The sequence below is a fragment of the Saimiri boliviensis genome, chromosome 9, assembly GCF_048565385.1.
Source record: "Saimiri boliviensis isolate mSaiBol1 chromosome 9, mSaiBol1.pri, whole genome shotgun sequence".
Classification (NCBI taxonomy): Eukaryota; Metazoa; Chordata; class Mammalia; order Primates; family Cebidae; genus Saimiri; species Saimiri boliviensis.
Window position 1 is genome coordinate 67879028 of NC_133457.1, and position 26178 is coordinate 67905205.

The 26178-nt window shown below is 42.5% G+C and overlaps 1 protein-coding gene across 3 annotated transcripts in view; it reads left to right on the plus strand.

Annotated features, from left to right (window-relative positions):
- UBXN7 (UBX domain protein 7) overlaps positions 1 to 26088 on the plus strand; it is a 79338-nt gene extending 53250 nt beyond the window's left edge. For all 3 annotated transcript variants that reach the window (XM_074406102.1, XM_010341619.3, XM_074406103.1), the window contains 6 exons: positions 2012 to 2158; positions 4475 to 4565; positions 5511 to 5638; positions 11883 to 12276; positions 12813 to 12892; positions 18659 to 26088. In XM_074406102.1, the coding sequence (XP_074262203.1) occupies positions 2012 to 2158; positions 4475 to 4565; positions 5511 to 5638; positions 11883 to 12276; positions 12813 to 12892; positions 18659 to 18820 (1002 nt within the window). In that variant the 3' untranslated portion in view covers positions 18821 to 26088. The remainder of the gene's footprint in view (positions 1 to 2011; positions 2159 to 4474; positions 4566 to 5510; positions 5639 to 11882; positions 12277 to 12812; positions 12893 to 18658) is intronic.
- Positions 26089 to 26178: the final 90 nt, after the last annotated feature.

The window sequence follows — 26178 nt, forward strand, 5'->3', positions numbered from 1 at the left end:
ACAAAAAATTAGCTGGGCATGGTGGCACGTGCCTGTAATCCCAGCTACTCAGGAGGCTGAGGCAGGAGAATTGCCTGAACCCAGGAGGCGGAGGTTGCGGTGAGCCGAGATCGTGCCATTGCACTCCAGCCTGGTTAACAAGAGCGAAACTCTGTCTCAAAAAAAAAATAGAAGATATTTTCAGTCTTATATGTTTCAGTACCCACAAAATGATATCCAGTATGTTCTTGGATTACTACACCAAATTCATTGATTCTTAAGATTTTCATATGTCACACTGATTTGGAAAAGAAGATCGTTCTAGAATAAATTTATTCCCAAACTGCTCTCATGTCACTGTTCTTTCCTAGGCAGAGATTTGAGGCAGCATTTGCTCCTGTGCTTCTCTGCCCCTGCTTTCCACTCAGAGCGTTTCATAGGTCTCAATGCTGACAAGGGACTGACAGGCAAAAAGCACACACTAATGATTGACATATTGATATTTGTGGTATGAATTGTAGAGTTGTTTGGGTATCATTCTCAAACATTCTTTGACCCTATAATCCCAGTTTTTGAAATCTCCTAGGAAGACAACTCTTAAGAGAAAAAGCTCTCAGCAGTTTTCACTAAAATGTTTAAGGTGATTCTCTAAAATAGCATATACGCCTAATAATTGAGATTAATATGATGTTTGAAAATGTTCCAGAAGTGATCTTGAAGAAAACAAAGTAAAATATACATACCAATTGCATTCATTAAAAAGAAGAGTATTGGGCTGAGTGTGGTGGCTCACACCTATAATGCCAGCACTTTGGAAGGTTGAGATGGGTGGCTCACCTGCGGTCTGGAGTTCAAGACTGGCCTGGCCAACGTGGTGAAACCTTATCTCTGTATAAAATAATACAAAACATTGGCCTGACGTGGTGGCGCATGCCAGTAATCCCAGCTACTCTGGAGGCTGAGGCAGGAGAATCACTTGAACCTAGTAGGTGGAGGTTGCAGTGAGCTGAAATTGCACCATTGTGCTCCAGCCTGGGCAACAAGAGTGAAACTCCTCAAAAAAAAAAAAAAGGAGGCCGGGCGCGGTGGCTCAAGCCTGTAATCCCAGCACTTTGGGAGGCCGAGGCGGGTGGATCACGAGGTCAAGAGATCGAGACCATCCTGGTCAACATGGTGAAACCCCGTCTCTACTAAAAATACAAAAAACTAGCTGGGCGTGGTGGTGCATGCCTGTAATCCCAGCTACTTAGGAGGCTGAGGCAGGAGAATTGCCTGAGCCCAGGAGGCGGAGGTTGCAGTGAGCCGAGATCGCGCCATTGCACTCCAGCCTGGGTAACAAGAGCGAAACTCCGTCTCAAAAAAAAAAAAAAAGGGGGGGGGGATTTGTTGATGGAGGTTGCAAGAGAATAGAGTTATGTGACTTGTTGGTCTTAAGTTTGTTGAATCCTTTTCAGATAAAGATGTTTAAACATACATTAAAAATTTAGCCATTACTGGTTGTGGTGGGTCACGCCTGTAATTCCAGCACTTAGGTGGATGGGTCACTTGAGGTCAAGGGTTTGAGGCCAGCCTAGCCAGCATGTTGAAATCCCATCTCTACTAAAAACAGAAAAATCAGCCAGGTGTGGTGGGTGTGTAGTAATCACAACTACTTGGGAGGTTGAGGCAAGAGAATCACTTGAACTCAGGAGGTGGAGGTTGCACTGAGCTGAGACCACACCACTGTACTCCAGCCTGGGCAATAGAGTGAAAGACTGTCTCAGTAAAGAAAAGAAAAGTTCAGCCATTATAACAAATAACTGGATAAAAGAGAAGTTAGTTTATTTAAATTTGAGAAGTACTTGAACAGTGTAGTTATACATGCATATGCAAAGTAAATATAAAGAATGTATATGTACTGAAAACTCTAGATGTCATATCTGGGCAAAAATGTAGTATTTTTAGTGAAAGACAGCAATCTCTGAATAACTACAGAAACATCTGTCACCAAGTAGAAATTGTTTCTAACAAATGTGTAACTTTACTCTTGCAGGCCAAAGAGTGTGGCCAGATGCAGAATAAGTGGCTGATGATAAACATTCAAAACGTACAAGACTTTGCATGTCAGTGCCTCAACCGTGATGTGTGGAGCAACGAAGCTGTGAAGAATATTATCCGGGAACATTTCATTTTCTGGCAGGTGAGAAGGAGGGTTCATCAGAAGTTTTGTAGAATTTAACTTTTCTAATGTGGGATGTTGAAGGAAAGGAATTGGGTTATAATGAATTAAGACATTTTTTTAAAAAAGTAGGGCGGGCGCGGTGGCTCACACCTGTAATCCCAGCACTTTGGGAGTCCGAGGCAGGTGGATCACGAGGTCGGGAGATCGAGACCATCCTGGTCAACAAGGTGAAACCCCGTCTCTACTAAAAACACAAAAATTAGCTGGGCATGGTGGCGCGTGCCTGTAGTCCTAGCTACTCAGGAGGCTGAGGCAGGAGAATTGCTTGAACCCAGGAGGTGGAGGTTGCGGTGAGCCGAGATCGTGCCATTGCACTCCAGCCTGGTTAACAAGAGCGAAACTCTGTCTCAAAAAAAAAAAAAAAAAAAAAGTAAAACTGGCTGGGAGGCGGTAGCTCACGCCTATTATCCCAGCACTTTGGGAGGCTGAGGCAGGTGGATTACCTGAGGTCAGGAGTTTGAGACCAGCCTGGCCAACATGGTGAAACCACATTTCTACTAAAAATACAAAAAATTAGCCTGGCATGGTGGCAGGAGCCTGCAATCTCATCTACTTGGGAGGCTGAGGCAGGAGAGTTGCTTGAACCAGGATAGTGGAGGTTGCAGTGAGCCAAGATTGTGCCAGTGTACTCTAGCCTGGGTGACAGAATGAGACTCTGTCTCAAAACAGAAAACAAAAAAACTGTGCTTTTCAGTAGAAATACAGTGTAAGTTGTACACATAATTTAAAATTTTCTAGTAGCCTCATTAAAAAAGATTAATTGAAACAGGTGAAATTAATTATGTATTTGGTTAAATCAATATATCTATATAACTAAGACAAAAATGAGATTTTTGCTTTTATTTTCTTTGGTGTTAAGTCTTTGAGATACAGTTTGTATTTTATACTTACATCTCTTCTGCATTTGGAGTAGCCAGATTTCAAGTGCTTCAGTAGCCATTTCTGGGTAGTGGTTGCCAGGTATAGAAGATCTTGGAGTAATTGAATCCATTTGGCTAAGACTTAGATTTAAGCTTGTGTTTGATACTTTTTAACTGTATGTTCTTAGATAGGTCACTTTAGTCTTCCCAGCTAATGAGATAAGGTTAGAGACCTTGTACCATTTTTCTCCCACTGTGAGACAGGGTTTTGCTCTGTCAGCCAGGCTGCAATGCAGTGGCAAGAACATGGCTCAGCCTTGATCTCCTGGGCCCAAGTGATTCTCCCACCTCAGTCTCTTGAGTAGTTGGGACCACAAACATGCACCACCATGACCAGATAATTTTTTTTATTTTTCGTAGAAATGGGGTCTTGCCATAGTTGCCGAGGCTTGTCTTAAACTCAGGGGCCCAAGCCACTCTGAGCTTCCCAAAGTGCTGGGATTACAGGCATGAATCACCATGCCCAGCTCAATTTCTTATTTTGTGAAAAGTTGCAGAAAATGAAAACTTATGAATGAACTTAATTTTTTCCCCTACTGTAAGATACGCTATTAATGTTAATTTGCCTGTTTATATTTTACAGCTCCCTAAATTTAATGTAATTTTAATGATAATTCCTTGTATTTTATTCAGCAAATATTGATTGCCGCAGCTCTTTGCTTAGCACTGTGCTAGACTCTTGAGCTTATAATCCTTTTTTCTTTCTTTCTAAATAAATAGACAGGATCTTGCTCTGCCACCCAGGCCATAATGCAGTGTTACAGTCATAGCTCACTGCAGCCTCTTAACTCCTAGGCTCAAGGGATCTTCCCACCTCAGTCTCCTGAGTTGCTAGGACTGCAGGTGCACACCATTACACCTGGCTAATTAAAAAAACAAAACAAAACAAAAAAACAACTTCTTGTAGAGATAGGATCTTGCTATGTTGACCAGGCTGGTCTCAAACTCCTGGCCTCAAGCTATCCTCTGCCTCAGCCTCCCAAAGTGCTAGAGTTATAGATGTGAACTATCATTCAGAGCCAGAATCTTAATATATTGTGATTTATTAAGATATATATGGTTGAGAGTTATTAATGATAAAGGTTGACAGATAACTTGAGCAGGAAGAACAATACTTCATCCGAACTGGGGAAAAAAGAGGAATGGATCGATATGTTTATGGTAAGTTTCCAGAAGGGGCTGAAAGCAGGAAGTTGAAGGAGTTAACCACAGATGATGTTCATTATCTCTTTAACATACATAACCAGAGGTATATTTGGAGAGCTAATTGATGTTAGTATATAACAAGGTTACAGTTGGTTTTTTTCTTAGAGGCTGACTTTTTTTTTTTTTTAATATATCAATGATTTTACAGGTTTATCATGACAGTGAGGAAGGTCAGAGATACATACAGTTTTATAAGTTAGGGGATTTCCCCTATGTTTCCATATTGGACCCACGAACAGGTAAGATTTATATCACCATGCAGCTTTTAACCTACCACTTGTCTTTTCAGTTACCTAAATGATTGATCGTTAATATTTGACTGGATCTGGCTTCAGAGTTGTAATTTAGGTGAAGTTTTCCTGATTTAAACATCTGTTGATGTATTTATTTAGGACATCTTTTTCTGGCAGCATTGGAAAATGGTAGTGTTTTGTGCTTGTGTGTTTCTGCTCTTTTGAAGAGTAACTGATATGTTCATCTTACCGTTTTTAAGGGATTTCCACCCCCACCAACCCCCCGGGGATGGAGTCTTGCTCTGTCACCCAGGCTGGAGTGCAATGGTATGATCTCGGCTCACTGCAACCTCCACCTTCCGGGTTCAAGCAATTCTCCTGCCTCAGCCTCCAGAGTAGCTAGTATTACAGGCGTCCGCCACCATGCCCAGCTAATTTTTTGTATTTTTAGTAGACACGGGGTTTCACCATGTTTCCCAGGCTAGTCTTGAACTTCTGACCTTGCGATCCATAGCCTCGGCCTCCCAAAGTGCTGGAATTACAGGTGTGAGCCACCATGCCCGGCCTTAAGGGATTTTTTTTTAATGTTTTTTAAATCATTGAAATAGTAAGATTGTTAAGTTACTAGTTGTGATCCCTCCTGAGGAGCAGAGAGTGGAGCTGGTTTTATTAATTGATTGTGTTTTATATAGATACTGCTTTTTCTGAATCTGTTCTTCCTAAATGGCAGTAAGTGATAGCAGCATGTAAGATAGTTGCCCTGTCATGATGAGTGGGAATCTATTAGGTGAGTACAATTGATGCAACTTTTAGGTTACGAAGACACTATAGCATAAGCTGGTGGAGAGGGTTTGTCTTTACGGTATAATTATGCATATGCTGAAAGAGATGCTTAATGAGAGTGTTCAGAAAGATTGTGGATACTTACGTACCCTTGTTCTTAATCTTCAGGTCAGAAGCTAGTAGAATGGCACCAGTTAGACGTATCTTCTTTCTTGGACCAAGTGACAGGATTTCTGGGTGAACATGGACAACTGGATGGACTTTCTAGTAGTCCCCCCAAAAAATGTGCCCGTTCAGTAAGTATAATTAGGACGTGGTGATGGGAAAATAAATGTAATTGGTCATAAGCATCTTATATAAAATGTTTGATGTTAACATGGTAAAGATAATGTAACTAATGGATAGCTGTCACTTATGGCTGTAACATCTTAGATATCTTCCTTATATTTTGATAATTTCCCATGTGAGAGTTCCATCTTCTCAGTGAAAAATCGTGATACTCACACTCCTCCCAGTCTGTCTTGCAGCTAGAGTGCAGACAAATGCCTTACGATTTGGATTTAAAAGGAAGCAATGTAAATATGTTGAGCAGGAGGGCTGACCTGGCAAGCCTAGTGGTCGAGGTACCTGCTTCCTTAGGGACAGCTTTGGGAGGGCTTCTGATATCCAGGTCTAAATAGCAGTGAAAGTAGTGTATGTTTTGTGTGTTTTGTTTTGTTTTGGAGATGGGATCTCGCTATTTTGCCCAGGCTGTCCTAGAACTCCTGAGCTGAAGCAGTCCTCTCACCTCAACTGCCAGAGTAGCTAGGACTGTAGGTACATGCCACCACAGCCAGTTGGAAGTGGTGTTTTTTGTTTTTGCTAGAACAACTCTTATGGCATAGTTGAGCATTGTTATTGGTGAATGTAGCTTTAGGGCCTGGTTCTCTGGCCCTCCTAGAATTTATTTCTGTACTTAATTTGTAGAATATGTTATTACTAGGCAGACCTGTTTGAGAATTAGAATCAAGATTAGTTGCGAATAAGAGACTAAACTTCAAAAGATACAGCAATCTCACATTGGTTTTCATGGTTTATTTGGGTTTGATAGCAGTAAGGATAAAAATAGTTTGGTTTTGTTGTGTGTGTTTTATTTTGGGTTTTTTTGTTTTGTTTTGTTTTGTTTTGAGCTGGCGTCTCGTTCTGTTGCCAAGGCTAGGAGGACAGTGGCACAATCTCTGCTCACTGCAACCTCCGCCTCCTGGATTCAAGCAACTCTCTCGCCTCAGCCCTCTAAGTAGCTGGGATTACAGGCATGTGCCACCATGCCCAGCTAATTTTTGTATTTTTAGTAGAGACGGGGTTTCACCATGTTGGCCAGGATAGTCTTGAACTGCTGACCTCAGGTGATCCGCCCTCCTCGGCCTCCTAAAGTGCTGAGATTACAGGCTTGAGCCACCGCGCCCGGCCTGTTTTTCTTTAGACAGGATCTTGTTCCATTGCTCAGGCTGCAGTGCAGTGGTGTGATCATGGCTCACTACAGCCTTCACCTCTTGGGCTCAAGCTGTCCTTCCACCTCCGCCTCCTGTGTAGCTGGGACCACAGGTGTGAATCACCATGCCCAGCTAATTTTTTAAATTTTTGTAGACAGAGGTCTCCATATGTTGTCCAGGCTGGTCTCAAACTGGCCTCAAGCAATCCTCCTTTCTGAGCCTCCCAAAGTGTTGAGATTCTGGGCATGAAGAATCTCATTTATTTATTTTATTTTATTTTATTTTTATTTATTTATTTATTTATTTTTTTGAGACGGAGTTTCGCTCTTGTTCCCCAGGCTGGAGTGCAATGGCTCGATCTCGGCTCACCGCAACCTCTGCCTCCTGGGCTCAGGCAATTCTCCTGTCTCAGCCTCCTGAGTAGCTGGGATTACAGGCATGCGCCACCATGCCCAGCTAGTTTTTTGTATTTTTAGTAGAGACGGGGTTTCACCATGTTGACCAGGATGGTCTCGATCTCTTGACCTCGTGATCCACCCACCTCGGCCTCCCAAAGTGCTGGGATTACAGGCTTGAGCCACCGCGCCCGGCTATTTATTTTATTTTTTGAGACCTGGTCTCACACTCTAGCCCAGGCGGGACTGCAGTGGCCTGATATTAACTCACTGTAGTCCTTGCAGCCTTGAGAGAACAGTAAAAGGAAAACAAGGAATTTGTTAGCCCTGACCTCCTTGGCTCAGTCGATCTTGCTTCAGCCTCCTGAGTAGCTAGGACTGCAGGTGCACATCATCATGCCTGGCTAATGTTTTGTTTTTTCTGGAGGCAGGGTCTCACTGTGTTGCTGTCTGGTCTCAAACTCCTAAGCTCAAGCAATTCTCTCGCCTTGGCCTGGCCTCCCAAAGTGCGGGATTATAAGCATGAGCCACCTTGCCCAGCCTAAAAACAGTTTTAGAAGATAGGAGTAACAGTCCCTTCAGTTATCACCTGTAATAATGTCCTTATTTAAAGAAAAGCCCTAAGGGATACTACAGAAATCTTGTTGGCCAGGATAATCTTGAACTCCTGGCCTAAAGCAGTTCTCCTGCTTGATTTGCAGGTATTTTTGGTGCCCACCCCCCCAACTTTTTAAAAATTAATTTTTCTTATGCTTTATCATGTTGGTTTCTGCTTTTAGTATCAGATTAATGCTGACTTCACAATGAATTGAGAAGTATTTCTTCCTCTTCTGTTTTCTGCAGTAGTTTCTGTAGAATTCTTACTGTTTCTTCCTTAATGTTTGATGACATTTACCAGTGAAGCTACATGGGCCTAGAGTTTTTTTTTTTTTTTGGAGACGGAGTTTCGCTCTTGTTACCCAGGCTGGAGTGCAATGGCGCGATCTCGGCTCACCGCAACCTCCGCCCCCTGGGTTCAGGCAATTCTTCTGCCTCAGCCTCCTGAGTAGCTGGGATTACAGGCACGCACCACCATGCCCAGCTAATGTTTTGTATTTTTAGTAGAGACGGGGTTTCACCATGTTGACCACATTGGTCTCGATCTCTTGACCTCATGATCCACCCGCCTCGGCCTCCCAAAGTGCTGGGATTACAGGCTTGAGCCACCGCACCCAGCCTGGGCCTAGAGTTTTTTTTTGGTGGCAAGTTTTAAACTACAGAATCAGTCTTCTCGGTAGATACATGACTACTTGGTTATCTCTTTCTTCTTGGGTAAGCTTTAGCAGCTTGTATCTTTCTAGGGATTTACTCATTTTACTATATTGACAGTTTATTATAGTCCCTCATTATGCCATTAATGACTGTAGAGACTGTACTTGCCCCTCTCTCTTTTTTTTTTTTTTGAGATGGAGTTTCACTCTTGTTACCCAGGCTGGAGTGCAATGGCGCGTATCTTGGCTCACCGCAACCTCCGCCTCCTGGGTTCGGGCGATTCTCCTGCCTCAGCCTCCTGAGTAGCTGGGATTACAAGCACGCGCCACCATGTCCAGCTAATGTTTTGTATTTTTAGTAGAGACGGGGTTTCACCATGTTGACCAGGATGGTCTCGATCTCTCGACCTCGTGATCCACCCGCCTTGGCCTCCCAAAGTGCTGGGATTACAGGCTTGAGCCACCGCGCCCGGCCTTGCCCCTCTCTTGATTCTGTTATTGGTAATTGTGACTTACCTTTTTTTCCCCTGACAGTCTGCCTAGAGGCTTAGTAGTTTTATTGATCTTAAAAAACCAGCTGGGGCCGGGCGCGGTGGCTCAACCCTGTAATCCCAGCACTTTGGGAGGCCGAGGCAGGTGGATCACGAGGTCCAGAGATTGAAACCATCCTGGTCAACATAGTGAAACCCTGTCTCTACTAAAAATACAAAAAACTAGCTGGGCGTGGTGGCGCGTGCCTGTAATCCCAGCTACTTAGGAGGCTGAGGCAGGAGAATTGCCTGAGCCCAGGAGGCGGAGGTTGCGGTGAGCCGAGATTGCGCCATTGCACTCCAGCCTGGGTAACAAGAACGAAACTCCGTCTCGGGGAAGAAAAAAAAAAAAAAAAAACCAGCTGGGCTGTGACCTATGCCTGTAGTCCCAGCTGCTGGGCAGGAGTATCGCTTGAGCCCAAGAGTTCAGGAATGTAGTGTGCTGTGATCATGCCTGTGAGTAGTCACTGCACTCCAGTCTTTGGGCAACAGTGAGACTCTCTCTTTAAAAAGAAAAGAAAAGAAACCTACTTTTGGATTTTGTTTTTTGTTTTTTTTTTTCTCTATAGTATTTGTTTTCCAGGTAATTTATTAATTTATGTTTTCTTTGTACTTAATTTTATTTTCTTTTCCTGGTTGTATACTCTTTTTTTTAAAGGTGGGGAAGCTTAGGTCATTAATTTGATACCTTTCTCTCTCATAATATATGTATTTAAGTCTATAATTTGGGGGTAAGTACTGCTATTGCTCAGTACTATTTTTTGGCTACAAGAGAAATTAAGATGAGTTTTTTAGTTGAACATGTCCTCTAAGCTTAATTAGGGTTCTATAAGTAAGGAAATCAGAGAAGAATGAAATTCAGTAGGAGCCTGACAGTGCGCCATGGCCACAATTTTAAAAATCAAGCTACATGGCTACATGCTATTTTACAATGTCATTGTCATAAATTTACAATCCACATCTTCTTGCTTTTTTTTTTTTTTTTTTTTTTTTTGAGATGGAGTTTCGCTGTTGTTACCCAGGCTGGAGTGCAATGGCGCAATCTTGGCTCACCGCAACCTCCACCTCCTGGGTTCAGACAATTCTTCTGCCTCAGCCTGCTGAGTAGCTCGAATTACAGGCATGTGCCACCATGCCCAGCTACTTTTTCGTATTTTTAGTAGAGACAGGGTTTCACCATGTTGACCAGGATGGTCTCGATCTCTTGACCTCATGATCCACCCGCCTCGGCCTCCCAAAGTGCTGGGATTACAGGCTTGAGCCACCGCCAGCTATCTTCTTGCTTTTTAGAGGTGGTAGATTAGCCTGAAGTATATTTAAAATTATTCCTAAGAAAAAATAAATAAATAAATAAAAATTTTTCTTTGGCCGGGTGTGGTGGTGTGTGCCTGTAGTCCCAGTTGCTTGGGAGGCTGAGGTGGGGGATTGCTAGAGCCTGGCAGATGAAGGTGGTAGTTCTCTAAGATTGCACTACTGCACTTCAGCCTGGGCGAAGGAGTTGAACCTGTCTCAGAAAAAAATGATTTTCCATTTAATTTTTTGCTACATGATTGCCTGATAGTAAAAGCCAAAACGTGATTTCCTTAGTTTTATATTAGCAGTCCACATGGGTTGTTTTTTGTTTTTTGGTTTTTTTACCTATTTGTTGTGAAAAATTTCAAGCGTGTTCAAAAGTTGAAATAGTATATTGAGCCTCTTTGTATTCATTAGCTAATTTTGGTAATTATCAACAGATGGCCAGTCTTCTTTCCTTTGTATCCCATCGTATTCGAATTATTTTGAAGCAAATCTCAGAATTCATTGTTTCATTAATTAATACTCTGGCATATATATTTAAAAGATAAAGGCTCTTTTTGTTTTTAAAAATACTATGACAGTGTCATTATTATACCCTTAAAAATTAACAGTAATTCTGTAATATCATGAGATATCCAGTGTTCAGCTTTAGATTATCTTAGAGTTTTTTCCTCTATAGTATATTTGAGCCAGGAGCTAAGTTCCACTCAAACAACATATTTTGTGGTTCATTAATTAAATCTGTGGCATTAGAACTTTACCAAGGGAAGAACTGTAGATGTTTGCATTTCTCGTTGTCATAATGAAAGCCTTCATTTTAATTAACGGAATTAATAGTTGAAGAATACATTGGTGAAAAAAGTAAACATTTGTCTCTGTTTTAGTAATTTTAAAGAATGGTGTTTTGACTTTATATTTAAAACTTTAATTCTTGTCTTTCTCTAGGCAGGTAATAGATAAACTTTTCTTGATTTTGTTCATTTTCACTTTGATGTTTTAAAAAATGCCTATGATTACTTGAGCCCAGAAGTTCAAGACCAGCCTTGGCAACATAGTGAGAGCCTGTCTCTTTTTTTTGAGACGGACTTTCACTCTTTGTTACCCAGGCTGGAGTGCAATGGCGTGATCTCAGCTCACCGCAACCTCTGCCTCCAGGGTTCAGGCAATTCTCCTGCCTCAGCCTCCCAAGTAGCTGGGACTACAGGCATGCACCACCATGCCCAGCTAATTTTTTGTATTTTTAGTAGAGACGGGGTTTCACCATGTTGACCAGGATGGTCTCGATCTCTCGACCTCGTGATCCACCCGCCTTGGCCTCCCAAAGTGCTGGGATTACAGGCTTGAGCCACCACGCCCGGCCTAAGCCTGTCTCTTAAACAATATATATGTGTATATATGTGTGTATGTGTGTCTATATATACATATACGTATCTTCATTCCAATTTGACTGTGTAAGACAAAGTCCTTGCTCTTAAAGTAGAAGGGACATAGTCAGCAAAACATAATAATGAATGACAGGCTGTTGTATTTCTTCTGTTTGGCCTGCTTTTTGGTTTAACTTGCTCTTCTCCCTGTGTTTTATGACTCCGTCTCACAGGAGAGCCTTATAGACGCAAGTGAAGATAGCCAGCTAGAAGCTGCCATCAGAGCCTCCTTACAAGAAACACATTTTGATTCAACACAGACAAAACAAGAGAGCCGCTCAGATGAAGAATCTGAATCTGAACTTTTTTCTGGCAGTGAGGAGTTCATATCTGTTTGTGGTTCTGATGAAGAAGAGGAGGTAGAGAATCTTGCCAAGTCCAGAAAGTCTCCCCACAAAGATGTGGGGCATAGAAAAGAGGAGAATAGAAGGCCACTGACTGAGCCCCCAGCCAGAACTGACCCTGGGACAGCCACAAACCACCAAGGATTGCCAGCCGTGGATTCAGAAATACTGGAGATGTCACCTGAAAAATCAGATGGAGTAGTGGAGGGCATAGATGTAAATGGTAAGTTACGTTTTATACACATACTTTACCTAAAACTTGGATATTGGGGCCGGGCATGGTGGATCACTGAGGTTAGGAGTTCAAACCAGCCTGGCCAACATGGCAGAATCCTGTCTCTACTAAAAATATAAAACTTAGCCATGTGTGGCGGCACATGCCTGTAGTCCCAGCTACTCGGGAGGCTGAAGCAGGAGAGTGTCTTGAACCAAGGAGGTGGAGGTTGCAGTCAGCTAAGATGGCATCACTGCACTCCAGCCGGGGGGACAGAGCAAGACGCTGTCTCAAAAAAAAAACACACCTTGGATATTGAGCTGGGTCCAGTGGTGTGATCCTGCAGTCCCAGCTACTGGGGAGGCTGTGGCAGGAGAGGCTCTTGAGGCCAGCCTGGGCAGCACCGTGAAACTTTGTCTCTGTGGGAAAAAAACAAAAAACTCAATAATTGCTGAATGGCTTTATTTACATATTTATTTAAACTAATTGTCTGTCTTAAACTTCTATGTCCTGTTTTGTTTTGTTTTTTTAAACCCTTTCTTTAGGACCAAAAGCACAGCTGATGTTGCGGTATCCAGATGGAAAAAGGGAACAGATCACTCTTCCAGAGCAAGCTAAACTGCTAGTAAGTACAGGCTTTGGTCAGTTCCAGACCACTGCAGTAAGATGAGTCACAAACTGGTTTCTTGGTGCATATAGAAGTTACATTTACGTTATTCCATGGTCTGTTATGTGTGCAGAAGCATTATATCTTTAAAAATAAAAAGCGCCGGGCGCAGTGGCTCAAGCCTGTAATCCCAGCACTTTGGGAGGCCGAGGCGGGTGGATCACGAGGTCAAGAGATCGAGACCATCCTGGTCAACATGGTGAAACCCCGTCTCTACTAAAAATACAAAAAATTAGCTGGGCATGGTGGCGCGTGCCTGTAATCCCAGCTACTCAGGAGGCTGAGGCAGGAGAATTGCCTGAACCCAGGAGGCGGAGGTTGCGGTGAGCCGAGATCGCACCATTGCACTCCAGCCTGGGTAACGAGCGAAACTCCGTCTCAAAAAATAAATAAATAAATAAATAAATAAATAAAAAGCACATCACTTAATTAAAAAACACGTTTGCTAAAAAGTGCCAACAATCATCTGAATCCTCAGTGAGTCGTCATCTTTTTGTTGATGGAGGGTCTTGATATTATGGCTACTGACTGATCAGGGTGATGGGTGCTGCGGCAGTTTCCTAAAATGTGACAGCAATGAAGTTGCTGCATCAATTGACGATCCCTTTTACAAAAACTCTCTCTGTAGCATGTGTTGCTGTATGATAGTATTTTACCCACAGTAGAACTTCTTTCAAAACGGGAGTCAGTCTTCTCAAACTTTGCCCAAGCTTTATCTACTAAGTTTGTGTAGTATTCCAAATCCTTTGTTGTTATGTCAACAATGTTAACAGAATCTTCACCAGGAGTAGATTCCATCTCAAGAAATCAATTTCTCTGCTCATCCACAAGAAGCAACTCCCCCACTTTTAATGAACGTTTGATCATGAGATTGCGGCCGTTGAGTCACACCATCATCCTCCACTTCTAGATCTCCTGCAGTTTTTACCCCACCTGCAGTTACTTCCTCCAGTGATTTCCTAAACCCCTCAAAGTCATCATGATTGTTGGAATCAACCTCTTCTAAAGTCCTATTCATGTTGATATTTTGACCTCCTATGAATCATGAATGTTCTTAATGCCATTTAAACTGGTGAATCCTTTCCAGAAGTTTTCCAGTTTGCCCAGATCTATCAAAGGAATCTGTATTTATGGCAGCAATATCCTTTAAAAAAAAAAAAAAAAAAGTAGAGGGGGGTGTGTGTTGCCAAGGCTGGAGTGCAGTGGTCATAGTGCACTATAACCTTGACTCTCCCCCCAACCCCTGCCCTGATGATCCTCCTTCCTCACCCTCCTGAGTGTCTTCACTCAATTTTTTTTTCTTTTTTTTTTTTTTTTTTGGTAGAGATGGTTTCTTGCTGTGTTGTCAGGGCTTGTCTCAACTCCTGGCCTCAAGTAATCCTCTCACCTCAGCCTCCCAAAGTGTTGAGATTTGACCCCATGCCTGGCCAAATGTATTTCTTTTTTTTTTTTTTTTTGAGACGGAGTTTCGCTCTTGTTACCCAGGCTGGAGTGCAGTGGCGCGATCTCGGCTCACCGCAACCTCCGCCTTCTGGGTTCAGGCAATTCTCCTGCCTCAGCCTCCTGAGTAGCTGGGATTACAGGCACGCACCACCACGCCCAGCTAGTTTTTTGTATTTTTAGTAGAGACGGGGTTTCACCATGTTGACCAGGATGGTCTTGATCTCTCGACCTCGTGATGCACCCGCCTCGGCCTCCCAAAGTGCTGGGATTACAGGCTTGAGCCACCGCGCCCGGCCAATTTCTTAAATAAGATTTTAAAATTGAAATTACTCCTCGATCCATGGGCTGCATGGAGAATGGATGTTGGGTTAGCAGACTGGAAACAATATTCATTTTTATCTACATTTGTATCAGAGCTCTTAGGTGACTAGGTGCATTGTCAGTGAGCAGTTAATATGTTGAATTTTTTTTCTGAGCAGTAGGTCTCAACAGTGGGCTTAAAATATTCAGTAAGCCATGCTGTAAATTGATGTGCTGTCATCCAGGTTTTGTTGTTACAGTTATAGAACACAGGCAGAGTAGATTTAACATAATTTTTAAGGGACCCGGGATTTTGGAATGTTAAATGAGTGTTGGCTTCAACTGGAAGTCACCAGCTGCATTACCACCTAACAAGAAAGGCAGCCTCTTTGAAACTATGAGGGCAGGCACTGACTTTTCCTCTCTAGCTGTGAAAGTCCTAGATGGCATCTTCTTCCAATAGAAGGCTGTTTTGTCAAACATGAGAAACTGTTAATGTCATTACCTTCATGAATTATCTTAACTACATCTTTTGGATGAGTTTCTGCACTCGCTGCATCAGCACTTGCTGTGTCACTTTTTTTTTCCTTTTTTGTTTCTTTTTCACCTTGCACTTTTTTATGTCATGGAGATGGCTTCTTTCCTTCAACCTCATGAACCAACCTCTACTAGCTTCCAGCTTTTCTTCTGTAGCTTCCTTATCTCCCTTAGACTTCATAGGATTGAAGTGAGTTAGAACCTTGCTTTTGATTAGGCTTTAACTTAAGGGAATGTTGTGACTGGTTTGATTTTTCTCTACAGACCACGAAAACTTTCTCCTTTTCAGCAGTAAGGCTGTTTTTCTTTCTATCATTTGTATTTTCACTGGTGTAGCACTTTTAATTTCCTTTAATAACTTTTCCTTGCATTCATAGCTTGGCTAACTGGTGCAAGAGGCCTAGCTTTGCTTCTGTCTCAACTTTCAACATGCGTTTCTCACTAAGCCTAATCATTTTTAGCATTTTATTGATTTTGAGAATGTACAACAGTTCCTTTCACTTGAATATTTAAAGGCCTACAATGGTAGGGTTATTAATTGGCCTAATTTCAGTACATTTCATGTCTGGGGGAATAAGAAGGCCTGAGTAGAGGGAGAAAGATGGGAAAACTGCTGGTAGGTGGAGCAGCCAGAACAAACTAATTTCTCAAGGTTGTGGTTTTGTGTGGGCATGGTTTGTGGCGCCCCAAAACAACTAAAATAGTAACCTCAAAGACAGTGGCTCACAGATACGATTATAATAGGTAAAATAATGAAAAAGAATACTGCAAGCATTACCAAAAGGGACGCAGAGGCGTGGCATGAGCACATGCTGTTGGAAAGTGGAGCAGCAGAGGCGCTGACCAAGGCTGCTGTAGACCTCCAGCAAAGGGAAGCACAGTGGCACCGGGCATGCCTCTGTTCTAATTGGAAGCATTGTCTCGAAGCAGAGAAGCTATTTAATTGGAGTAAGTTCAGCGAGATTTGCTTGATAATTCTTTGAAATAGGTGTGGGAGGCTGGATACAGTGGCTCACTCCTGTAATCCCAGCATTTTGGGAGGCCAAGGCAGGAGGATCACTGGAGTCCAGGAGTTTGAGACCAGCCTGGACAATAAAGTGAGACCCTGTCTCTATGAAAAAAAGAAAGAAATAGGTGTTAGGTGTTTAGTCTGATCTCTATCTGCAAACTGTGGTGAGTCATGCTGTTGGCTGGCCGGCTGGCTGGTTGGTTTGACACAGGGTCTTGCTGTTTTGCTCACCTGAGGTCCACCTGCTCCACCTCCATGACTCCACTGGAGGTCACTGGCCCAGTCTGCTCACAGCAGCCTCTGCCTCCTGGGCTCAAGCTAGCCTCCAACCTCAGCCTTAGCCTCCCAGGTAGCTGGGACCGCAGGTGTGTGCCACCACACTCAGCTAATTTTTAAGAAATCTTTTTTGTAGAGAAGGGTTCTCACTATGATCTTGAACTCCCGAGCTCAAGTGATCCTCCTGCCTCAGCCTCCTCAAGTGTTGGGATTACAGGTGGGAGCACCCGGTCATGAATCTTAATTATTTCGTTTATTTCCTTCCCAGATTAACTTAGGTAAGCCACACATAGGTTGCAGTGAAGATTTTTCTGTTTCATGCCTGCATGGAATAGAAACCCAACTGAAATGATTACTTCTGGAAAAGGATGCCTGGGGTTATTTGACGAGAATAGTGGTTTTCCTAGTAGCTGGAGCTGCAGAGTGTTTAAGAGTTACGTCTGGCCAGGCGCGGTGGCTCACACCTGTAATCTCAGCACTTTGGGAGGCCGAGGCAGGCGGATCATGAGGTCAAGAGATCGAGACCATCCTGGTCAACATGGTGAAACCCCGTCTCTACCAAAAATACAAAACATTAGCTGGGCATGGTGGCGCGTGCCTGTAATCCCAGCTACTCAGGAGGCTGAGGCAGGAGAATTGCCTGAACCCAGGAGGCGGAGGTTGCAGTGAGCCGAGATCGCGCCATTGCACTCCCGCCTGGGTAACAAGAGTGAAACTCCGTCTGAAAAAAAAAAAAAAAAAAAGAGTTACATCTGATTTTCTGTTTCTCTTCTGGGGCCTGCAGGTTTTCTCTTGCAATCCTTGCTTCACACCAATCTCTCTATACTGGTGGCTTTTGTTTATTCCTCAACTCGTACATGGTCCATCTTGGTGATGCTGCAGGCATTTTCATCTAAAATTCACAGACAGTGAGCTTTCTGGGTTTCTTCTTCTTCCTCTTCTTCTTTTTCCTTTTTTTGGAGACAGGCTCTGTCTCTGCCCAGGCTGGAATGCAGTGGCACGATCACGGCTTCCTGCAACCTCTGCCTCCCATGCTTAAGCCGTTCTCCTCCCACCTCCACCTCCCCAGTAGCTGGGACTACAGGAACATACCACCATACCCGGCTAGGTTTTATTTTTGTTTTGAGAGAAAGTCTGGCTGTCACCCAGGCTAGAGTGCAGTGGCATGATCTTGGCTCACTGCATTCAATTCCAGGTTCAAGCAATTCTCCTGCTGCAGCCTCCCAAGTAGTTCGGATCACAGGTGCGTACCACCATGCCCAGCTAATTTTTTTGTATTTTTAGTAGAGATGGGGTTTCACCATGTTGGCCAGGCTGGTTTTGAACACCCGACCTCAGGTGATCCGCCCTCCTCAGCCTCCCAAAGTGCTGGGATTACAGGCATGAGCCACCTCGCCTGGCCTATATTTTTTGATGAGATGGGGTTTTACCATGTTGCCCAGGCTGGTCTCAAACTTCTGTGCTCAAGCTGTCCACCCGTCTCGGCCTCCCACAGTGCTGGGATGACAGGTTTTGAGCCACCATACCTGACATCCTCTGTTTTTTAACTGCTGGAAAACAGAATCTTGAGTGTGATTAGCTTAGCTTAGCCTGTGAATGAATCCCTTGGGTCAGGCATTCCTGGCCATTGCTGTGGCTGGAGATAATTAGGCTGATTCTTGAAGACCATATTACCAAAATGCAAGCAGTGTTTAAGTTTGATGGGAAGCAGAGAGGGAGTACTGAAGCCACCTGCAAAAGGTGGGATATTCTCTGGTGGTACCATTTCTGAGAAGTGAAGAGGAGATTCAGTGTGCAGGTAGCTAGATTGGCTGTAGGTAGAACGAAGGCCATACCTTCCTTGCTAAAAGGAAGAAAAGAAAACTGATAATGTTGAAAATAAGAACAATAATTTAATTGTATAAATAGTGACGGTGTATTTATTGGGGAGACAAATAATAACTGTGTGTATTTCAGTATCACTTAATGGCTTTAAGTAACTGGGTGCAGATAGATCATCTCCCCGTCCGAAGGGCAAGCTTTGGTTATCTGAAGGAGGGACCTACACTAAATAGCTGATGTGATATGATTAAAAAGAGAATGTTTTATATCTAATTCACTAATATGCTCTTTCCTTTTATTTGCATCTCACGGCTTTGTCTTTCTCTTGTTGTTGGTAGGCTTTGGTGAAGCACGTCCAGTCTAAAGGATACCCAAATGAACGATTTGAACTCCTCACCAACTTTCCTCGAAGGAAATTGTCTCATCTGGACTATGATATTACCTTGCAAGAGGCAGGCCTTTGTCCTCAAGAGACTGTCTTTGTACAGGAAAGAAATTAACACCATGGCCTGACCTCTCTCAGCTTACCCCTTTTTTCCCTTTTCCCATGAGATACCATGTCACTAAGTGTGCATTTGGCTCATAGGACCACAGAGCCAGAGTTGGGCAAGCAAGTCACCTTCCTTCTCTTTCATTTCTTGATCTCTCCTATGATCAGCCTCTTTCTTTCTTTCTCCCCTCTGTTCTCTCCCTCCCCACTCTGTCCCCTTCCTCCCCTCTCCCCCAGCACTTTCTTTCTTACCTAATCTGGTGACCAAATTGAAGTGTAAGGATAAGACCTCTCCTAGTACCAGCAGCAGGAACTGTGTGTTCCAGTCAGTGGTCTCTTGCACGGCACTTTTTTGGGATCAAATGTTAATGTTACTCCCCAGACTCCTCTGGCAAAGGAATGGCTAGATTCACAGTAAGAACAACCTCCCTTTTTTGTAAGCCCCCATTTTTAGTAGGGAGAAGAAATTCTCTAACATGTGTTTCATTTTGTTGTATTCTTCATGTAGGAAATGTCACTTAACAAAATATCCAGGCTTTTGTTTATGTGGAAAAAGCATCCCTTGTAATGATTGCTCATCATACTTAAAAACTTTCGTCAAAGGATGTTCATGTTCCCAGCTATAAGAACTATTTCCATGACATGTGTCATTGGCAGAATGAGCATTACATATGGAGTGTATAGCTTGGAGTGACTTTCATTGTCCTGGCCTGAGATAATTTTATTCCTCTGTATCGATCCTGCTGGTCCAAGAACGAACATGAAGGAGCCTGTCGTGGTGACGGGGATGGGCAGGTGCTTGCTGTTTCTGCCAGCACTGTGTATCCGTTCCCTTGGAGTCCTCCATCGTCTGGGTCTGCAGTGATGGGTAGGAAGGCAGCTGGTCAATCATCATGTCGTGCAATGGCTTGTCACTGTGACCACTGTGGTTATTGATTGTCCTGTGTTGTTTCAGGCACACTGAGGTATGTCCCTGGGGAGAAAGAAAGCCATTCAGCTGAGAATTGCTAACCACCTTCTTTTGGTTAGAAATAATGGTTCATTTTTTGCCCCTGGTTGAATAGTCTGAAAGGCTCTGGTGACTGAATTGTACTTGAGTCCGCATGCTGTTTTCTTTCAAAAGGTATCAAAACTGAAGAAAGCCTCTCTAAAGGGAAGACCTTTAAACTCAATTCAGAAGACAACATTTAGTAGTGGGGATGGTGGAGGTTACTAGTAATTTTCAGATGTGGGTTTTTTCTGCCAACAAAACCCAATTCAAATTGGAGTTGGTCAAAGCTTTCTTCAGTATTTTTTAGAAGAGGCCATCTTGAATCTACATAATACCATTTATATATCAACTTCACTCTATGCTCAGTTCTTATTTTGAGCTTAAATGGAGTCCTCTGAAGGGGTAGTAGTGATTCTGGTGGCAAAACTAGAACTTTTAACTTGTAAAATTAAAATATTAAATGAACCTTTTTTGTCAATTGAGGATTTAGATTGATTTTTTAATCTGAGGAACATAAACTGATGTTGCTTAGAAACCTTTAGGTTTTCATCTACTTTAAGATTGCTCTCTTGACAATTAGGGGATTTGGGAAAAGAAAAAAAAGATGTGTTGCTAGTACTAAATTATAGAATATGATTTCTAATGGTGGGTTGGATTTCGAGGAACCTTCCCTAAAGAATGAGTTATGTATCTCCTCACAGAAATCATGGAAAATTGTTTATTCTTCAGTGAGTCCTTTTGAATTAATGTTCTTACATTTTTTCTAAGTCTGTGTAAGTGCTATGTATAAGTATATAATTGTATAAATATTTATAAATATATTTATATAATTACGGTTTCATTTCTACCTTGAGTCAAAGTTCTCTCTCTAGAGTGGTGACTAATACTTACACTTTGGTGTTTTTTATGGCTCTTGAGGCTTAACCAGCAGCTTTTGATTTATTGAGCAAAAGATGGTTTTTATGTTAATTCCTCAATTGTGTCTCTGAACTTGGGTAACATACTTGCTGTTTGAAGAATAGAGCTATGTACTATTAAAGGTGCCCTGGAGGGTAAGACATTTGTTGGTAGTAGACAAGGTCAGAAATCTAAAAATTCAGGGAGGCACAGGGTAAGAAAAGGAGGTATGCTCAGCTTGGTGCGCTGATGGCCCCCATTTGCACGCCCAGCAGAGTCACAGCTGAAGCCCAAATCAGTCAGACATGTCAACAGTTTACCCATGGGGCTCTGTTTCATTCTCTTTACCTTCTAGCTTCTCATGGTAAAACATATTCAGAGAAGCTGGTAGCGTGTCCGTTAGTGAGGGGATGTAGTTCTTATCCATGTGCTCAGCACTTGCATATTCATTTATGAGAAACCAAAGTGACTTTTTCAACTTAGGCTACTGTGAGATGACTAAGTATACATAAAGTGATTGAAGAGATGGCGTGCCACATTCATCCAACTTAACATCTAACTGGGATTTTACAATGCAAGAGTAGTGGATTTTGTTTTATTTTATTTTGAGGCAGGAGTGTCATTATCTTAGGGTTGATACAGAGGTCCATGGGAGGAGTTACGGATTGTACATGGGAAGAATACATAAGGAGTATTGCCTTGCTCAAGAATTTAATCTGGCCGGGTGCGCTGGCTCACGCCTGTAATCCCAGCACTTTGGGAGGCCGAGGCGGGTGGATCACAAGGTCAAGAGATCGAGACCATCCTGGTCAACATGGTGAAACCCCATCCCTACTAAAAATACAAAAAAATTAACTGGGCATGGTGGCACATGCCTGTAATCCCAGCTACTCAGGAGGCTGAGGCAGGAGAATTGCCTGAACCCAGGAGGCAGAGGTTGTGGCCTGGGTAACAAGCGAAACTCTGTCTCCAAAAAAAAAAAAGAATTTAATCCACTGACAGGAGTATGCTTCTTCCAGTTTGCCTGATTTCCTCTGCTCTTTAGGGGAGAGGTTTTATTGACTAGATTCAATGAGGTCAGTAAGGTTAGTTAAAAATAGTCATTCCTTGTGGGTGTTGGAAACAGTTTGAAAGAGAGTGTTAAAAAAAAAAAAAAAGCTAGGGAGGAAAAGAACAAGAAAGATAGACTTCCAGAGTGATAAGAGAAAAATACAGGGAGATGGAATGAAAACTGGTGGAAAGGCCAGGTGCAGTGGCTCATGCCTGTAATCCCAACACTTTGGGAGGCCGAGGCGGGCAAATCACCTGAGGTCAGGAGTTCAAGACCAGCCTGGTCAGCATGGTGAAACTGCATCTCTACTAAAATGCAAAAATTACCTGGGTGTGGTGGCGGACACCTGTAATCACAGATACTCAGGAGGCTGTAGCAGGAGAATGGCTTGAATGCAGGAGGCAGAGGTTGCAGTGAGCTGAGATTGCGCCACTGCACTCCAGCCTGGGCAACAGAGGGAGACTCCATCTCAAATTTAAAAACAAACAAAACTAGTGGGGGGAAAAGGTAAGGGGAATACTTTTTTGGATTTGATATCAGAAGGAACCAGAGAAGAGACAGAACGATGCCAAATGAGAATAGAATGGGAAACTAATACTGAGTAATGGGCATGTGCTAGGTACTTGTATGTACATTTTCCTCCCGTTGTGTAAAGAAGAAAACAGGTATAGAGAACTTAGGATGCCGTAGCTACTGAGTGGCAAATCAGAGTTGGAACCCAGAGTCCTTAGACGGGTTTAACTTCCATGCTGCGTTCTCCTGCAGCGAGAGAATCAAGTTACTCAGATGATTATCTTCTCATTGTTGAGCTTTGTACATTATCATTTAGTTTTGTTCCTTTAAATATAGGAAAGCAGTTGGGTTAAAATTGTGGGATTTGCACTGTGCCTATACATTTTTATTTATGCCATTGAGAGGCTGATGATTGCTTTTTAAAAATGGTGCACTGTTGAAGGTGTGAAAGGAAAATCACTATGTGGCATTATTTGCCAAGAATAAATGAAAAGGATAAAAAAAGAATTTTATCTTCTTTTAACCATTTTTCAAAAATGATGCAATTTTCTTTTTTTTATGAGGTGGAGTCTCTCTCTGTTGCCAGGCTGGAGTGCAGTGGCGCCATCTTGGCTCCCTGCAACTTCTGCCTCCCAGGTTCACGTGATTCTCCTGCCTGAGCCTCCTGAGTACTGGGACTGCAGGAGCACGTCCAGCTAATTTTTGTATTTTTAGTAGAGACGGGTCTCACCATGTTGGCCAGGACGTTCTTGAGCTCTTGGCCTCATGATCCACCCGCCTCGGCCTCCCAAAGTGCTGGGATTACAGGTGTGAGCCACTGCGCCCAGTCTGCAGTTACCTTTTCTGTCCCAGCAATACCAGATTATTATAGACCTTCTGTGTGTATGTTTTTAAATCTTGTATATAATTCTACTTCTTGACTATACAAGTCAACAATTATCTATTGAGTTCTAAATTGAAGTCGGAAATATTTTGAAACCTAAGATCTAATTCCTCGCTGGGTGTGGTGGTTCACGCCTGTAATTCCAGCATTTTGGGAGTCCGAGGCAGGCGGATCACCTGAGGTCGTAAGTTTGAGATCAGCCTGGCCAGCATGGTGAAATCCCGTCTTTACTAAGAATACAAAAATTAGCCGGGCATGGTGGTGCATGTCTGTGATCTCAGTTGCTCGGGAGGCTGAGGCACTCCAGCCTGGGAGACAGAGCGAGACTCCGACTCAAAAAATAATAGAGATCTGATTCCTGCCTGTTTTCTCCAGTTAGGGAGACACACTACGCATGAAATAATTGGAGAGCACGTAAATGTTTACTTTTCTGGGATTGCACTATAATTGAAGTTTAGAAAAGGGAAGGAATAGTGTATGTTTTAGTTAGCAAAGTTCTTAAGACTGAAAAGTAGCAAGCACTGTAGCTCAGATTTCTTTTTGACTCACCTGCTTCTTCAGCTCCACCTTCTGTAACTTCTAGATTTATGGCATGAAGTTCTGTCAGTAAGGCATAGCCAGTACCCAAATGGGAAAGAATCACTGATCTCCCACAGTAAAGATTCCTAGCTAGCAGGGATCTCACTGACACACTTAAAACACCGGAGGGAGCACTAGCAACTGGAAAATTAAGGCTGTATCTCATTTCTCTCCACCCAGGTACCAATTAAACGCATAGAGTCGTCTGCCCTACATTCAGAAAGGCCGCCAGTGGCGGCCATGCGCTTGGGGAACAAATCTGCTCATTGTCACCTTCACGCTTCTCTCTTCTTAATCTCGGGTTTCTCATCTGAAAAATGAGAGAATTGGACCAGATTAATACTTCTCAGCCTTTTCTAGACACCGAATTAGATGATCTCTGAAGTCCTTTTCCACTCATGTCTTAAGCTTCCGCTCTCTCCCCTTTATTGCATGTTATCCCTAGGCTGATTAAAATGTGCTAGTTAATCAGTTTCTTTTCTTTTCTTTTCTTTTTTATTTTTCTATGTTCAGGTATCATTTGACCAATGCTCGTAATTTTACTGTGATGACTGAAGTCTCCCAAAAGGAGAGAATAATAGTTACAGGTCTAGTAGTAATTTAAATATTCCTTATTTTTGAAAACTTAATGCTGTGTGCCTAATCAGTGTTAAGTATGTAACTAAAATGTAAGTGAGAACCAAATATGTCACTAACACTGGCATTAAATATTATTTTTATTTGTATACTTACTTAAAGTACTTTACTGGCCTACTGGGAAATTGATTTGCATAAGTTGTAAGATTCACACGTTTTGGTAGAAACAACTTTTTCAATATACAATTAGGTTGACTTTTAAATATGTTTCTTATCCTGTAGAGCGTATCATTATGATGTCATTCTTACCCTGTCTCTACCTTTTTGACCATTTAACGACTCAGTAAATCATGGGGTGCAGGCTGATGAATTAGTAGTCTTGTGTAGGACTAAAAAGTAATGAGCGTAGGAAGAACCACTTTTCCTGGGGAACATGGCAGTTTTCCAGTAACACAAGCCTTGATGAAGGCTAAGGCAGCTGTTGTACTGCAGACACTCAACTTCACTGGGTGGCCTCTCTTAACATTTCACCCAGTCTTGCCATGAAACGTGGTGTTGCACAGTACACATCTTAGAATAGTGGCAAGAATGTTCTTTACTTCCCAACTGCAGAATCCAACAGGGAATATACCAATATATTGGTTTCTCCTGTTACGTAGAGATTTGGTATTTCAGTGATGGTTATTTTGGTTTTTGACTCACCTATGTGTCCTGCTAGAGAGACAGTTCAGAATCTTTAAAAATAGAGATTATGGTGGCCTTGTATTTTGCCTGTGAAGTGAATTTACATGGCGGTATTATTGGATATGATGGTGAGACCCTTAATTAGAAAATCTTCTAATCCTGCTCTCTGTTTTACTTCTCCATTTATTTTTAACATTCATTATCTTAAAATGTTACGATTTTTAATGTAATTGGCTATGTTTAAGAAATTCCATTTCAAAGTCTTTAATATGTAACAATCTTCATTTTTATAAAATCAAAGGAAATTTTTGAGGCAAACTTACGGCTTATTTTCCCTGTAGCTAAGGAGACTTCTCTTATTTCAAATAGAGCGTGGCTAGCCCTGCTAGGCCCACCTTCTTTGTGGCCTGCCAGTTGCTGCTGTATGGCTTAAATCTCAGTCTCATAAGCATGATTTTTGGCATAGGCCTCTCTTTGCCATATTGATTTTAAAATAAAGTTGGACAATCCAATTTGAACTACTTTAATAAACATAATTTAGCATTTCTGTAATGAGAAAGTATTTTCAAAAGATAACCAGATTTTCTTCTAGGATTAGAGATGGCAAATGCCAAGAACAATCACATCTTAATCTATAAATATGGAAAGTTTCGTTGTACTTAATTCTTTGGCAGCAAACATCAAGTTTTATTGTGTAATTGTCTTTCCTCTAGAGAGATCACAGTACTCTGGGAATTTTATATACCTTATAAAGGTCATTTGGGTTTTCTCTTTTTTTTTTTTTTTTGAGACGGAGTTTCGCTCTTGTTACCCAGGCTGGAGTGCAATGGCGCGATCTGGGCTCACCGCAACCTCTGCCTCAGCCTCCTGAGTAGCTGGGATTACAGGCACGCGCCACCATGCCCAGCTAATTTTTTGTATTTTTAGTAGAGATGGGGGTTTCACCTTGTTGACCAGGATGGTCTCGATCTCTCGACCTTGTGATCCACCCGCCTCGGCCTCCCAAAGTGCTGGGATTACAGGCTTGAGCCACCACACCCGGCCGTCATTTGGGTTTTCAAATGGGAAGAATAGTCAAGCTAAGCTGGACTAAAGTAGTATTTTATCTCATCAAAAGAAGTTACTAATCTAACTGGGCTAACACGAGTCATCCATTTTTTTAGACATGGTAAGTGGGACACATTTTAACTCATT